The sequence below is a fragment of the Corvus hawaiiensis genome, chromosome 5, assembly GCF_020740725.1.
Source record: "Corvus hawaiiensis isolate bCorHaw1 chromosome 5, bCorHaw1.pri.cur, whole genome shotgun sequence".
NCBI lineage: Eukaryota > Metazoa > Chordata > Aves > Passeriformes > Corvidae > Corvus > Corvus hawaiiensis.
The window spans coordinates 59,652,186-59,665,966 of NC_063217.1; the positions used below are offsets into that span (position 1 = coordinate 59,652,186).

The 13,781-nt window shown below is 40.2% G+C and overlaps 1 protein-coding gene across 2 annotated transcripts; it reads left to right on the top strand.

The window, feature by feature from the left end:
• The first annotated feature begins 1,329 nt into the window (after window positions 1-1,329).
• Window positions 1,330-10,669, top strand: MMAA (metabolism of cobalamin associated A). 2 transcript variants are annotated; one of them, XM_048304880.1, is made up of 7 exons: window positions 1,330-1,404; window positions 2,024-2,500; window positions 3,543-3,665; window positions 4,749-4,919; window positions 5,225-5,310; window positions 5,655-5,804; window positions 7,098-10,669. In XM_048304880.1, exons 2-7 carry the CDS (start codon window positions 2,080-2,082, stop codon window positions 7,383-7,385), a joined length of 1,239 nt encoding a protein of 412 aa, XP_048160837.1. In that variant the 5' UTR covers window positions 1,330-1,404; window positions 2,024-2,079; the 3' UTR covers window positions 7,386-10,669. The 2 variants fall into 2 exon arrangements, with proteins under 2 accessions (XP_048160837.1, XP_048160836.1); XM_048304879.1 differs by lacking the exon at window positions 1,330-1,404 and adding an exon at window positions 1,414-1,745.
• The last annotated feature ends 3,112 nt before the right edge of the window (window positions 10,670-13,781 follow it).

A 13,781-nucleotide genomic window follows, 5' to 3' on the forward strand; every position in this document is an offset into this window, starting at 1 on the left:
GAATAACCGAGTTGGGGGGAAAGGGGAACAAACAAGAGGTGACTTGAGCAATTTGGATTTCCAGACCTCACGAGTGTGCCAAGTCTTGAAAACAGTTCTTGCAGGAAGACAACTCTAAACCACATACATGCCTGTTGGTGGCCTTATCAGATTGGCAGTACAACTGGTGGGCTGTGTAAAAGAGCAGCAGTTTTGTTCTGAACTGCTGAGTGCACGCTTTAATCTCACTTCTATTATTCCGGTCCACAAGGTTATCATAGACAGAACTGAACAATCCCCTCTCCTCTATAGAGTTGATGAAATGTGCAATTTTGCAAGCCTGTTCATCGAGGTCACTGAAAAAAGTATTCAAGTTGGGAGAACAGAAAGGGGCATAAACTGAACGATCAATTAAGCAGTAGTAGAATGGGGTTTTTTTTGTTTCTGCTGTTATTAAAATAATAGTGGGGATATGCCACCTAGGTGTAAGCAAACAGAGAGCCTTAGAAAGCTTGTTAATGAAGAGATACAGTGATCCACGCTAACTGTGGCAACTAAAGACCTGGTTAAACAGAAAGACCTCACAAGGCTATTTTGAAATGGGACTTCTTGTCTCTTTCTGCCGTGGTTTCATCCCATGCTGACAGGGACACAAAATGGCCTATTTTCTTAGCCCTGAACTGTTTAGTTCTCTGTGTGTCATAATCTTCTGGACCGGAATAACAGCAGTGAGACTAAATCATGCATTCAGCAGTTCAGAAGAAAACTTTTGCTATTTTACAGTCCGTCATTTTCCCTGCCCGTGTGGTGACACTGTGAAAAATTCTTTGAAGGACAGTGCAAGGCATTGGGAACAGCTCAATCAGTGGATTCTGTGCATTTACATTTATTGTGAATAAATCTGTGTACTTTAAGAAGATGAGCAGAAAGGAGATGGCAAGATGGAGATATTAAAAAAAAAAAAAAAAAAAGAGCGAAACAAACCCCACCCCACAATAAACAAACATTCCATGCAGGAAACTTTAAAGAGGAGGTTTAATGAGGCTGGAAATAACCGTGATTTAATAAGCATAAGTGGATATTTAAGCTTTTCTTCTCCCTTCCGAGTGAATGAAACGAAGTGGGAGGACTCGTAAATCGCCATGCACGGCTTCAGAGTGGAAATTGCTATGATTTCAGGAGAGAAACGATGATTTGAAACATCACTCACTGTAAGGGTACAGCAGGGAGACTATGACTCCATGGCCATGGAAGTTTGCGTGCTCATGGAATGGCCAGCCCTGAGCCTTGAAGCCCTCACCGCCCGCTCTGAGGGGGACGGCGGGGACAACCCCGCGCCTGCCCCGCCGCTCCCTTCCCCGCCGGGCAGCGGGTTCCGGCTCAGCCTGAGGGCGTCACTTCCCGGGGCGGAGCGGGGCGGCTCCGGTAGGTGCCGGGAATGGTGGGCAGCGACCGGGAATGGCGGGGAGCGGCGGCTTTTCCCGTGCCTTCATCCCCTCAGCGGCCGCCCCGGGCTGAGGCGGCGGAGCGGGAGCGGGGCTGGGGCAGCCCGGGCGCCTCGGGGAGGCCTCAGCTCCTCCAATTTATTTCTAAATGCTATTGTGTCTGAAATCCCGCCCTACCAGACCTTTTTTTCCTCTTTCTGATGAAAATAAGTGCAAATATAACCTCATCCCGAAGAATTGCTTAAAAAAGCCCGTCAAACTAGAATATACCGCCATTTCCGTAGGCATAAGGATTGTTCCTCGATTTGTAGTGTGCTGCAGGTGCGCTCAGAGGCTTATTTAAAAGTACTTTTTTTTTACTTGCCTATCTATAAAAATAATATTTTGATTTATGAAGTATGATAATAAAGAGGTACTGTGCTATTGATTATATAGCTTGTTTTTACTGCATCTGTTCAACGGGGAAAGGGAACTAATTTTTTTATTCATGGCAGCAGGTGCAGATAAAATAAAAGCTGATGATCATGGGTGTGCATAAATTTCATTTGAGTCCTCACAAGTGCTTTGAAGAAAGTAAAAATGTTTTGCTTTCTTTTTAGGGTGTCTGCAAACAGAAGTGAACTGACAACTCTGGTAGTTTTTAATTCCAAAAAATATGAAGATTCTCACTTTGCTGCTGAGATTCCCTCATTGTTACTTCTCCAGAAGAACTTACTTCACGAACTTTCACTTTGCGTCCCGAGCAGATTTCCTGGGCATTGAATCTCTTGGGCCAGCGCACTGCTGTCGTACAAAATGGATTTGTTCATCAAATGGTTTGAGGAGAGAGCTGTGCCAGCAAGCAGCCCCTGAGCAGCAAGTAGAGAGACTTTCTGACTGGGAACAGAGACTCGTAGACAGACTTTACCATGGACTAATCCAGGGTCATAGAGCTTGTTTAGCCGAAGCCATTACACTTATAGAATCAACTCAGAGTAGGAAGAAGAAAATAGCCCAGGTGCTCCTTCAGAAGGTATTATCCTACCGCAGGGAACAAGAAAAGTTAAATCAAGGAAAGCCACTTGCCTTTAGAGTGGGTTAGTCCTTTTATGTCTTGTCTAGTAGTTGCTTACATGTGATTACAGTCCTCACCTTTTATCATCACTGCTGTTTGTGGTCTGTAGTCTTGTATTGTTATTCTTTTGTGGTTTATAACCAACCTAGATTACTTCTGTTGTCCAGTGGAATTATGCCTTGAGATGAAAAATGATTTGAAAATGCTTTAGAAATTAGTGTTACTTCCTGGGGGTCTGTCACTCGGAGTGTTTTTGGTAACCATTATAAGCTGAAACATTAGTTAGTTTGCAGACTGATGCAGATGTTATCTACACTTAGGGAAAGATGTAGTCAAGCAGATGTGGTCTTTTCCCAAAGCAGGTGTTTTCTTGAATACTTCCTGAATCCCTTTTTTAGTCTGCAGAAGGAAAAGCATGCACCTTCCTGTTTTATGGCCCTCCTTTAAAGCAGCGTACTTTTCAGCTGAAGGAGACTTGAACCTGCTTCTCTTGGAAGCTGTAAAATATTTTTCCCTTACAAAGAGATGGACTGCTAACGTGTCATGCCCAGCTGTCATCTTTGCTGTCTGTACAAAGGTAGTAAGAACAAGAACTGGGGCATGGGAGCGAGAAAAGTTTGGTGCTAATCTTAGTTTGGGAGCTTTGACATGCAAATAAGTGGCCTCATTTTTTTGAAAAAACAGCTCTTCAAGGTAAGGGCTTGCTTTTGCTTTAAGAGTGTTTCTTTTATAGTAAATCTGAAAGATCCAGTTCTAGTATATAACATTTTGAAAGTTCTGAAGGATAAGTCTTATGGCATAAATAATTTTATTTGGAGGGAAGGAAATGGGTGTGGATAAACCCAGTGTTATACTGGTGTGAATAGGATGAGGAGTGATGAAGTGCTGCTATATTGGGTGAACCAAACTACGGTTTTATAGTTTTGGCATAGCTTTTATTTGCTTTTGTTGTGATGCTGTGTTAAAGTATGAATTGTTATCAACTTAGATGTTGTTGGTATTCATGAGATGTATTACTTATTTGACTAACAAAATGCTTTTTTCTTCCTAATATGATCATTTAGGGTTGTCTGGTCCTCCTGGTGCTGGAAAATCAAGCTTCATAGAATGCTTTGGGAAAATGCTTACAGAAAGAAAACACAAAGTGTCTGTGTTGGCTGTAGACCCTTCTTCTAGTACAAGTGGTGGTGAGTGTGAATTAAAGTTTGAGTCAGGTTTCTAATACCTTGTCAGCTACAGAAGTATCTCTTTGGGCCAAGTGGAGGAAAATTTGGTGCCTATAACAGTAAAATATAAAAAAATAAATAAATCAAGTTTTCATATTTTTTTCCTATGTGATACGAAATTGGGAAACAGGTGTCAGTGTTGTAATTCTTCCAGATTTCCTCTTTTCCAGGGTTCAAATGTTGCCTTGCAATTTTATTTTTCTGAATTTGAATTTCTTCGAAGTTGTGCAGGATTACTGATTACAGGCTGTAATCTGTAACTCTCCAGTAAAAAATTATAGGGAAATGACAAGCTGACCATGCCTGATTCATGGTTTCTCTGATACTAATAATGCAATCTCGATCTTTTCATAATGGGTAGCTGCCAGGCAGCATCATTAATTTTTCCAGCTTCTGTGCTGTTAGAGGTGTGTAACTATTTATAAAGAAAACAACTAGAGCATTGCAATGGCGTGGAGCTAAGACAGACTATGTTCTTGAATGCGTGCCTTCAGGATGCATCAGTAGAATAGCAAAATGTGACAGCAAGGCTGCAGCAGTTGGAAGAATTGAGCATCCCTTATCTTTTGGGGTGTGTATCGAGTGCATAGATCTCACTGAATCTGATTTACAGTTTGTTTGAGTAGAAGGAAGGCAGGACATGTGTCAGCTCTCTTAAAACGAAAAATCCACCATCAGGGAGTGTCAGAATCATAATGTCCCTTTGGATGGGAACAGACAAGATTCAGCTGTCTGGCCCGATGTGTATAGGCCTCAAAAAGCCATTCAGGAATTCTGGAATTCTTTCTGACCTAGCACAAATTCTTCATGTTTGTTAGCAGTAAGGTCTGCCTGTCAGGCCGTTCCAGCTTCTGAGAAGTGGAAGAACCAGGCAGTAAATTCTAGCCCTCAGCTAAGCCTTGAGCAACCATTACTGGGATATTCATTTGACTGACATTGCCCAAGAGATCTGTCTTTTCTCACTCTTTTATTGGTGGGGCGGGGGGAAAAGGGGAAGTTTGGCTGTGTTGCACTTTTGAAATAATTTAACGTTAAACATTCAAGGTTCTCTACTGGGGGACAAAACACGGATGACTGAGTTGTCAAGAGACATGAATGCATACATCAGGCCATCTCCAACCAGTGGGACCCTGGGAGGTGTCACAAGGACCACAAATGAAGCCATTCTGCTGTGTGAAGGAGGAGGCTATGATGTTGTTCTTGTGGAAACAGTAGGTATGTGCTTAAGGTTTTCTTTTAATTGTCCTGCTGTGACATGAAAGTAAGGTGTGCTAATAATTGCATACTTTCTGCCTTGATTTTGCCCATGTTTTCATACGTGGTCACTGGTTGAACATGAATGCTCGTTCTGTCTGTTTTCTAGTCCTGTATGTCTTTTACAAAACTAATGTGTTTCCAGTTGTCTTTGTTTTGTTAATGGGATTTGTTGATGGGGCAGTGCTGGGATCTGTTGTAATTACTTGTCATTAATGTGACTGAAAGTTTGTAGTAAATGGTAAACTCTGAATTTTATTTTTTAGGTGTGGGCCAGTCAGAATTTGCTGTGGCTGATATGGTTGATATGTTTATATTACTGCTACCACCTGCGGGTGGAGATGAATTACAGGTATTTTTTACTACCTGGGACTAGAAAGAGAAACTTAAATTCAACATGTAGTATCTGTGCAGAAAGTCCATATCAATAGTATTTTGTCCATTATACTGTTATTATTAAGTATTTTCAGTGTAATCTACTTAGTGCAGAGTTAAGCTCCCTTTTCTTTTGGTTTTTAAAGTATTAGGATGTAAACTTTTGATACTCTGTGGCTTAACTTTGACATGTTTACTAGTTGCATATATTTTTGGGGCGAAAACTAGAAACTAACAAAGCCCTTTGACCTGCTTTTTGTGATGAATCAGTGTATCACACCCCCTCTGGGTACTCCTGGTTTCTTTCCCTGTTGCATTTAGGGCATCAAACGGGGCATCATTGAGATGGCAGATCTCGTTGCCATCAATAAGGCTGATGGTGATTTAGTTGTGCCTGCCCGGAGAATCCAGGCTGAGTACATCAGTGCTATGAAGCTGCTTCGCAAGCGTTCAAAGGTTTGGAGGCCAAAGGTTTGTGCACTTCGCTGTGCTTTGTGGGGCTCTTTGGGTCTGGTTTGGTTTTGTTTGGGTTTTGGTGGTGTGTTTGGGTTTTTTTTGTATTTTTTCCTCCCAGAAAAAGTGCTGAATGAGTTAGGATTGGTTTCTTCTCATCTGGCTGTCCCAGTCTCCCTGGGCTCTTTTATAAAAATTGCAGTTGGTTGTTCAGTCTCACAGTGTGCTGGAGAGGTGATTGCTGCTGTCTGTGCTTCACCTCTGATCTCAAGGTGAGTCACATGAAACACTGCAAAGCCAGTCCTCCTCCCCAGGACTTCTGCCCTGAGCTACAATCTCTGCACTAGCAGAACTATTACTGACATCAGGAGTTTACTTTTTTTAAACTATGCATATCTAAAAATGTCTCTTAATCTACTTCTCCCTCTGTTATAACTCTGAAGCCTGTGATTATCTTTGTTCTTTCACTAGTTCATGTGTGTCCTTTACTGCTTTAATTTTTTTGTTTGTTTGTGTCTCACATAATGAAATTGTCTAGATAATTGGAATTTTCATCCTCTGGGTCTTCAGTTTTAGTGCTGTATTTTGTCTACTAAAAGGTTATGGTGGATTTTTAAGGAGAAGATTCAGTACTAATTTTTAATATGTGTATATAGAATAAGCAAACGCACACACTCTCACTTCCTTTATAAATAAACTTCTGTCTGTAAAGGAGGTTTGTTCTACCCTGGTATTGAAATTGACCCATGAAGTTGAGTTTAAATCAGCTGGGCTGACTGAGGTTTAGCCTTTCTTTTCTAAGGGTGGAAAGAGAGAGAAGCTTTTTTAAAAAAACAGGCTGTTCAATTTGAAAGACTGTGCTGGATGTCTGAAATATTATTGGCAAAATTAATTCCTGTTCTGGAAAGCAAAGGCAAAAAAATAGTCAAAATACCTCATTTCTGGCATATTTTAAGTACAAAAGAATAGCTACCAAAATACGCACTTAACTTTACATTTAAGTAAAAGAGCAATAATGTACCTTTTAGCTGAAGGACTTACTAAAAATGATTCTCATTATACAAGCTGTTGGACAAGGCCTATTTATCCCAAATACTATGGATCTTAGGATCTACTTTTAGTTAGTAGAATCCTACATTTTTTGGATGGGAAAAGAAAAAGGCATAGAAATGCTTAGAGCCTCATGAAGTGAGTATTGAAGGAAGTTTCCCTCACACATTTCTTAATTCCCCTGCAGTCTACCTGATCCAGTAATTGAAACCTCAAGGCCAGCAGCTAACTTGGCTCTAACAATTCCTCTGGATCCGACAGGTACTGCGCATCTCTGCCAAAACCGGGGAAGGGATCTCGGATATGTGGGATAAAATGACTGAGTTCCGTGACCTCATGCTCACAAGTGGCGAGCTGGTTGCCAAACGACGCAAACAGCAGAAAGTGTGGATGTGGAACCTTATCCAAGAAAACATGCTGGAGCATTTCCGGAGTCACTTGGCAGTCAAGGATAAGATCCCACTTCTGGAAGAAAAAGTTCTTAGTGGAGTCTTGTCTCCTGGACTGGCAGCTGACCTGCTGCTGAAGGCATTCAAAAATGGTCTCTAAGCATTGTTTTCTACTCTGTTCTTGCTAAGTGCACAATTATGTAAATGTGAACATTAAATACACTTTCTCTATGTGTGGATTCAAATGTTTTACTGCAGCAGACATGAATAGAATACCTATCCAGTACTCTGCAAAAGAATTCTGTTGGATTCTGTATATGCAGCGATCATGACAAATCCAAAGGCTCACTCTCAGATTACTACACACTATATTGGAAAAAAAATTAATTTCCAAATCGCCAATTTGTACATGCCATAGATCTGTTGATGAAAACTGGATGCCCATGTAAAATGGTTGGTTTTGGGAGGGTGGGAGAGTGAGGTTTGTGGTGGTGCAAGGTTTGATTCTGGTTGTGGGGTCATCTCAGTGCAGTTGACACTGCAGCTTTCCATTCTAATATAGCAGCAGCTGTTGCCATAATGGATTGCATTTTCTTTCCTCACCTTGAGTGACAGCAAGAACATTGGACTGCCTGACAGCACCAGACCACAGCCTTAGTTTTAAATAAATTGTATACATAGAACATAGTGGTGTTTGGTCCCTCTTTGGAAGCTGTAGTTAGTTATTATACACTGTACAGTAGGAGAAGGGAATTTTAACCATCCCAGTTTCAAAATAGACGCTTTATTAAAAAGCAAAATTTAGTTAAGACTTTTTTTTACATGCAGACATCAGATGGAACAAATGTTACCCATAATGTTTTAATAGCAAATGTCTTTATACTAGAATAATTTATCTCTAAAAATAATGTTTTATGGTTTTCTGATCTGACATGTTTTTTGGATTCAAACAAAATGGCCAGGTGTGTTTGGTATTTTTTCTTTATCTCTTGCAGAAGACAGGACTGCTTCCAACCAAAAGCACTTTTATTTTTTTATTTTCCCTTGAGAAAAATCTGGGCGAAACATTTTCCTGATCTGTGATCTAGAAAGCAGAGCTCATCTGGTACCCACTAAATGTGAAGGATAAAGTGGAAAAGTGCTGATTTTTGGAGACCTGGCAGTAAAGCCAGTAACACAGGAGAATTTGGTGAGCCTGTTGGTGCTTAGATGAATTAATTTTTAAAGAAATATAATGGAAGTGATGAGTTTCTCAGTTTTGATTTTCCGGACATGTACATGAAAGGTATGGTGACTTTAGCTCAGTTTCACCTGTTTGGGCTCTGGCAACCCAATTCTAGTATAGCACTGAATTGGGTTACTTAAATCCTCTTTTTACCTTCAGGGTGTTTTCATTTGGACTTTTTTCCCATCAATATATTTTTTTCTCTTCTTTCCCCTTGTCCCAGTTATTATATTTTGTTCCCAACTTTTTCCTGCTAGACACTGTTTGCAGTGAAATACTACAGAAGGACATTGTCTTTTGTGTTTTGGGGCTGAGGCATTTCTTAGTTAAGACATTTTGCACTGGGGTAGCTGGTATTAGTGGTTTCCACCACATAAATTGTCAGAACTTCTCTGACCACTTATTCTTGTTTCTTAATCAGTACTTTGGGATTGCTGCAGTCAATCAACAAAGAAGCAGCTATAGGAATGTATGGAGTGGAATGTATGGAGAAGCACAGTGACTGTTATGACCATGCTGAGTTGTGAGAGAAATGCAGTGCTTACAGTTTCTTTTTTCTTTAAACAGCCTCTGTTGAATGTGACAGAGAGTGCCCCAAACCAAAAGCAATGTCTTGTGTCCTTGTGTCCTTTCATCTTTAAATATTGACTGTATTTTATGGTACCTTGTAGAAGAAATGACAGTCAGCTGGGAAATTAATTAATGAGAGCAGCAGCATTTTAACCAGTGAGTTCTCAACTTTTTGATAGTCCATTTGTTTCAGGTGGCAGTTTTTGAGGTGACCTCATTTGTGTTTATCTGTTAGATCAAACCCTTATTATGGTCATTACTTTGTCTTCTGTCAGGGACCACTGTTCTTGTCTGTTATACACAAGCTGCCAAGCAAGTAAAACTAAAACCTGCAGCTTTGTTTAAATGAGAACTGCTCAAGCAGATTATGTTTTACAGCTTCTTCAGTGTTTGTTTTCTGGGTGCAGATCTGCTGATCCACTCAAGCCATGGGCTATCATTATTTTCTCATTTTGTTGCTTCTTTTACAGTATTGTTAATTTACAAATGAACTCTTAGCAGAAGTGCAATGGCTTAAGCAGGTTCTTTGAACTGCATTTTCCTCTTAAAGCAGAGCATTAAATGAAAATCAGCTTTGCCTTCTTTATGTGTTCAGTTGTGCCTCATGCTTCAGTAGATGGAGAAATCCCTTCTATTCAAAAGGGTCTTTGGAAACGAAATGGTAAATGAGGGTCCCTGCTTAGTTTTTCAGTGATTCCCTACCAAACTGAAAGGCTGTACTGTGCAAACTGTGAACTGAGCCTTCCATGTGAGAATCAGATAGTTTTTTTTATAGCCTGTAAAATTTTGCTGTGATGTGTTTTGGAATCAACTGGTATTCAATTAATTGTGCAGTTTTGTTCATGCTCTCATGGGCTGGCAGATGCATTGTCCTCAGAAAGACTGCAGAGCTTCAGCTGGTAGGCTACAACTCGGTAAACAATCCAGTATGTCCCAAGATAGGGAAGAACATTTCCAGCTTGTCATTTTTAGCTCTGTGGGATTAAATTGGCTAAAATGCATTAAAATATTGCTATACAAGTAAACAGGCTTCTGAAAAAAGATAGTAAACAAATCTGTTGAGTAGGATGTTGACATATTCTTAGTTTCTGGAGTTGTCAAGCTGCTCTCATGTTAACACTTAAACCCAGAACTATTGCAGAATAGTACGGGGAAATAATATAACTTCATGAGAATACAATAGCAAGATGAAGTTTGTAGCTGGAGGTATGATAAACTGTTAGACAAATGAGTATGGGAGGTAAAGAATAAACTCTTCAAATACACAAACTTGTTTCCTACAAAGTCTTGCAGTTGTCTGTAAGTGTGAAACTTTTCCCTAGGTCCCTGTGTAGTGGATGTTGCTGGTGTTTCACAGCTGGAGAAAACAAGTGTGGTGAGATCAAGTGATTTATCCAGGACTCTGAAACAGGTCAGAGAGTGTAAGGGTTACAGTTCAGTAATCTTTACTCTGAGCCCCACGTATATTTACAGCCACGTTACTTAAGGTTGAAAAAATGCTCTTAGCAAGTTCATGCTCTTAGTGTGACTTATTCCCTTTATACCTAATCTCTCTGTTTTCAGTGACAGGACCCAGTGACCCCTTCTTGACTACTGCTCTGTTGTAATGTCCTGCTTTAAGTAATAAAAAACTTCTCTTTGATATCTAATCTGCCCTCGCCTTCTGTAAATGCATTACTTCCTGTTGTGCATGCTGCTTCAAGCCTTTATGTTCTCCTCGCATATATTGCTTTTTTGTGAAGTCTGCAATGTGTTGGCTATTTGAGATTTTTGGGAATGGGAGTTGAGTAAAGCTAAAGAATACCAAGGAACTTTTTTTTTTTTAAACTGTATGCAGTTCCCTTCCTGAAGTTTTCTTTCTTAATATGGCAAGATTCAATTACTGACTTGCTCTGTATTGGTGTAAACACACTTATTTCCCCTTTATTTTCCTTTCTCAGAGCGCTCTATTGCTCCCCCTTGGATGCACAGTCAATAAGTAACATACTCCATGAGTTAAAATGAGAAAAACACTTTCAAGAGCTTAGTGCTTCTGTAACTATTCCTGCTGGACTATTCTAAAACATTTATAATTTGATGAATGATTAAACAGATGTTGATAAGGAGTGTATTTAAGGAAAAATTAGTATGTTCCCCTGAAACTTAAGATTTGGAGAGTCATCAGTGCACAGACTGACTAGCGACAGGATTCCTTTTCCAAAACCAGTTCAGCTACTCCACAGTCATTCTCCACACTCCACACATTCCTTACAGTTTATTTAAAAGTAACCCACCCACCCCATAATGGAACATTAACAGCATTTTAAAATTGAGAATAACAATTTCAAAAGTAAAAACTTATAAGCAATTAGAGTACATACTTAGAATGGAAGGATGACAGGCATACTCTCTTCTCTCCTGTCATACTAAAGCGTGGTTTAGATGGTGAACAAGGAAGGAAAAGAGGAGCTGACATTCATGACAGTGTATGGAGAAGGTACATTATGGAGCAGCAAGAAGAATGCCTATTTTTTTTCTATTCTTTCCTCCCATGGGAGCATAAGAATTATCTTGGATAATTTACTGTGAAGCCACAGAAACTGTATGACCCACAGTGTTTGCCATGTGAGGCTTACAAAAATTGTAAATTCAATTCCCTTTCCTATCTTTTGGATTTGTATGTTGCATGGGACCATGTGACACTTGTCCTTTTGCACTAGGTAGGTTTGTTTGTAATTGTGCTCTAAATGGGGACTAGTTATAAGTTCTTGTAGTTTGAGTAAATGATTGTTTACTTGTAACAAGTTAAAAGATTCACCTTTCAGAATGCATGGTAAGATTCCTGTATTTTTCCTTAAAATATTATGGCAAAGTGAGTTCCTGCTCTGTGTTGTTTATTATGTCTCCATTTCCTCTTCCAGCTCTTCCACTGGTGGAGTAGCCTATAAAAGCTTTAGTAATGCACCTTTTAACATGACTCAAATATTCATGAAGTTAATCAGGGACTGACAACACTTTTGCTTTGTTTCTTCAATTGAAAGTGACTAGTACAACCTAAAGATTACAACATATGAGAACCCAAAGGCTATTTTGCAGCTTCAGAGGCCTGGGCTGACCTGCCCTGTGCAGGCTGCAATGGCTGGGGATGCGGAATGTATGTCTAATGAGAAGATGCTGCACGGGCTCTGTGGCTCGGAGCAGTACACACTCACACTGCTAAAGGTTTTCTCCTGGCCCTGAATCTGTGATCCTGTTTGTAGTTCTCTAATTGCAACCAGCAGAAGACAAGAGGAATGTTGGTTTTTATGACGTGTTGCTTAGCAGCGTTGATCAACAAAAGTACAGCCTTTTCTTTTCCTGTAACCTCGGTGAACCCGGGCTCAGACAGAGCTCACCAGCGGAGAACAAGGGTTTCTGAAGTCATGTCAAACTCCTGTGCTGTACCTTGTTAGCAGCGTCTGAGGGAAACCGTCTCTTCTTGACCTCTTGGTTACCTTTGCCCTTTACTCCTCTTTCTCTCTCTCATCAAATCTTAGAAGAAAGCAGGCACCATCCTAGGAAGATGTGGAGGATGGGAAATACAGGGACAAGTCAACTATGCTAAGATGTATCCTGCCTCTTTTCAGAAAAAGAGCTGAGCTGGTTCCCGGACTGTGATGTCAGATCCTTCTCTCATGGAAGGAGAAACAGACTTCAGCCATCACAGTAAGGTCTATTCTTATTTAGAGAAGCTTTCCTAGTATTTTGAAGTAGGCAAAATAATCCACAGAGGAAAGGGAAATTGGGGCGCTAAGAATTTCCTGGTTTACATCTTTTAGAAGGGATTTCACAAACTGAACTAGAAGGGGTATTGAATGTGTTTGAAAATGATTAAGGATCTGCACTGAATGTGTGCTTTTATCTGATCAAATCTGGCAAAGCCTGTAAAATAAGTGCAAGGAATAAGTTGATTGTTTCACCTTAACTCTAAACTGTAAATTGTTAGTCTGACTGGACAAAGGCTCTTTAGTGACACCAGAAGCTGCAGCAATTAATGTGCCTTATGACATCCGAAGCTTAGACTAGGAGCTTTTACTGTTGCTCAGATGCTTGTCTTTTAGTCCTAGATCTGAGTAAGAAACAGCTGACTATTTGTATAGTTCTTCTGCCAGAAATGTTGTTCTCCTGAGTCACCTGTACATTTGTGGACATTAGGTGGAAAATAATGCCTTGTCAGTGTGCTGGTTTTCTCCTTTCCCCCGTGTCACCTCCACCACTGACTCCTCCCCTCTATTCATTGGTAGCTTTTCAGAGCACTACAGGTCACTGTATTGAAAGGTCAGCATGTGTTCCACAAGCCTGTTATGCTCTGGTGTCCCTTCTGTTTTGAAGTTTAAAGAGAAACTCTGCTGTTCAGCTATCCCAATCTTGTAAAATTCATGTAGAGGATTAATATTGCTGTAATTGCTTAATTGTCATCAGATAGATCAGATATTCATTCCAGAACAGGCAGCTGCATAGGAAATTGGCTTCTGCCCTACATGCCATGTCAAAAGCATGGCAAGTGCATGGCATCTGGCAGAGCTCAATCAAGTAAAATAATCAGCAAATGGGAATGTGAATTATTTTGCAAATATTGTTCTTTTTTTTTAGATTGCATAAATCTTAACGAAATGATCTACCTCGAAATCCTGACTGCTATCTGAGGCTGAGAGGAATGACTTTTTGTGCCCTTGCTTGCTGAATAGAGCAAATTGTGTTCACCCAAACAGATTTCTTTATTTTGAGCTGTGAGTACAATTT

What these genes read in the sequence shown, in the direction of transcription:
- MMAA (XM_048304880.1), top strand. Translation starts at nt 2,080, where the DNA reads ATGAAGATTCTCACTTTGCTGCTGAGATTCCCTCATTGTTACTTCTCC. An exon ending in TTCTTCTAGTACAAGTGGTG is followed by an intron (nt 3,666 to 4,748) that starts GTGAGTGTGAAT and finishes TAAACATTCAAG; the next exon opens with GTTCTCTACTGGGGGACAAA. An exon ending in TGTTCTTGTGGAAACAGTAG is followed by an intron (nt 4,920 to 5,224) that starts GTATGTGCTTAA and finishes TTTATTTTTTAG; the next exon opens with GTGTGGGCCAGTCAGAATTT.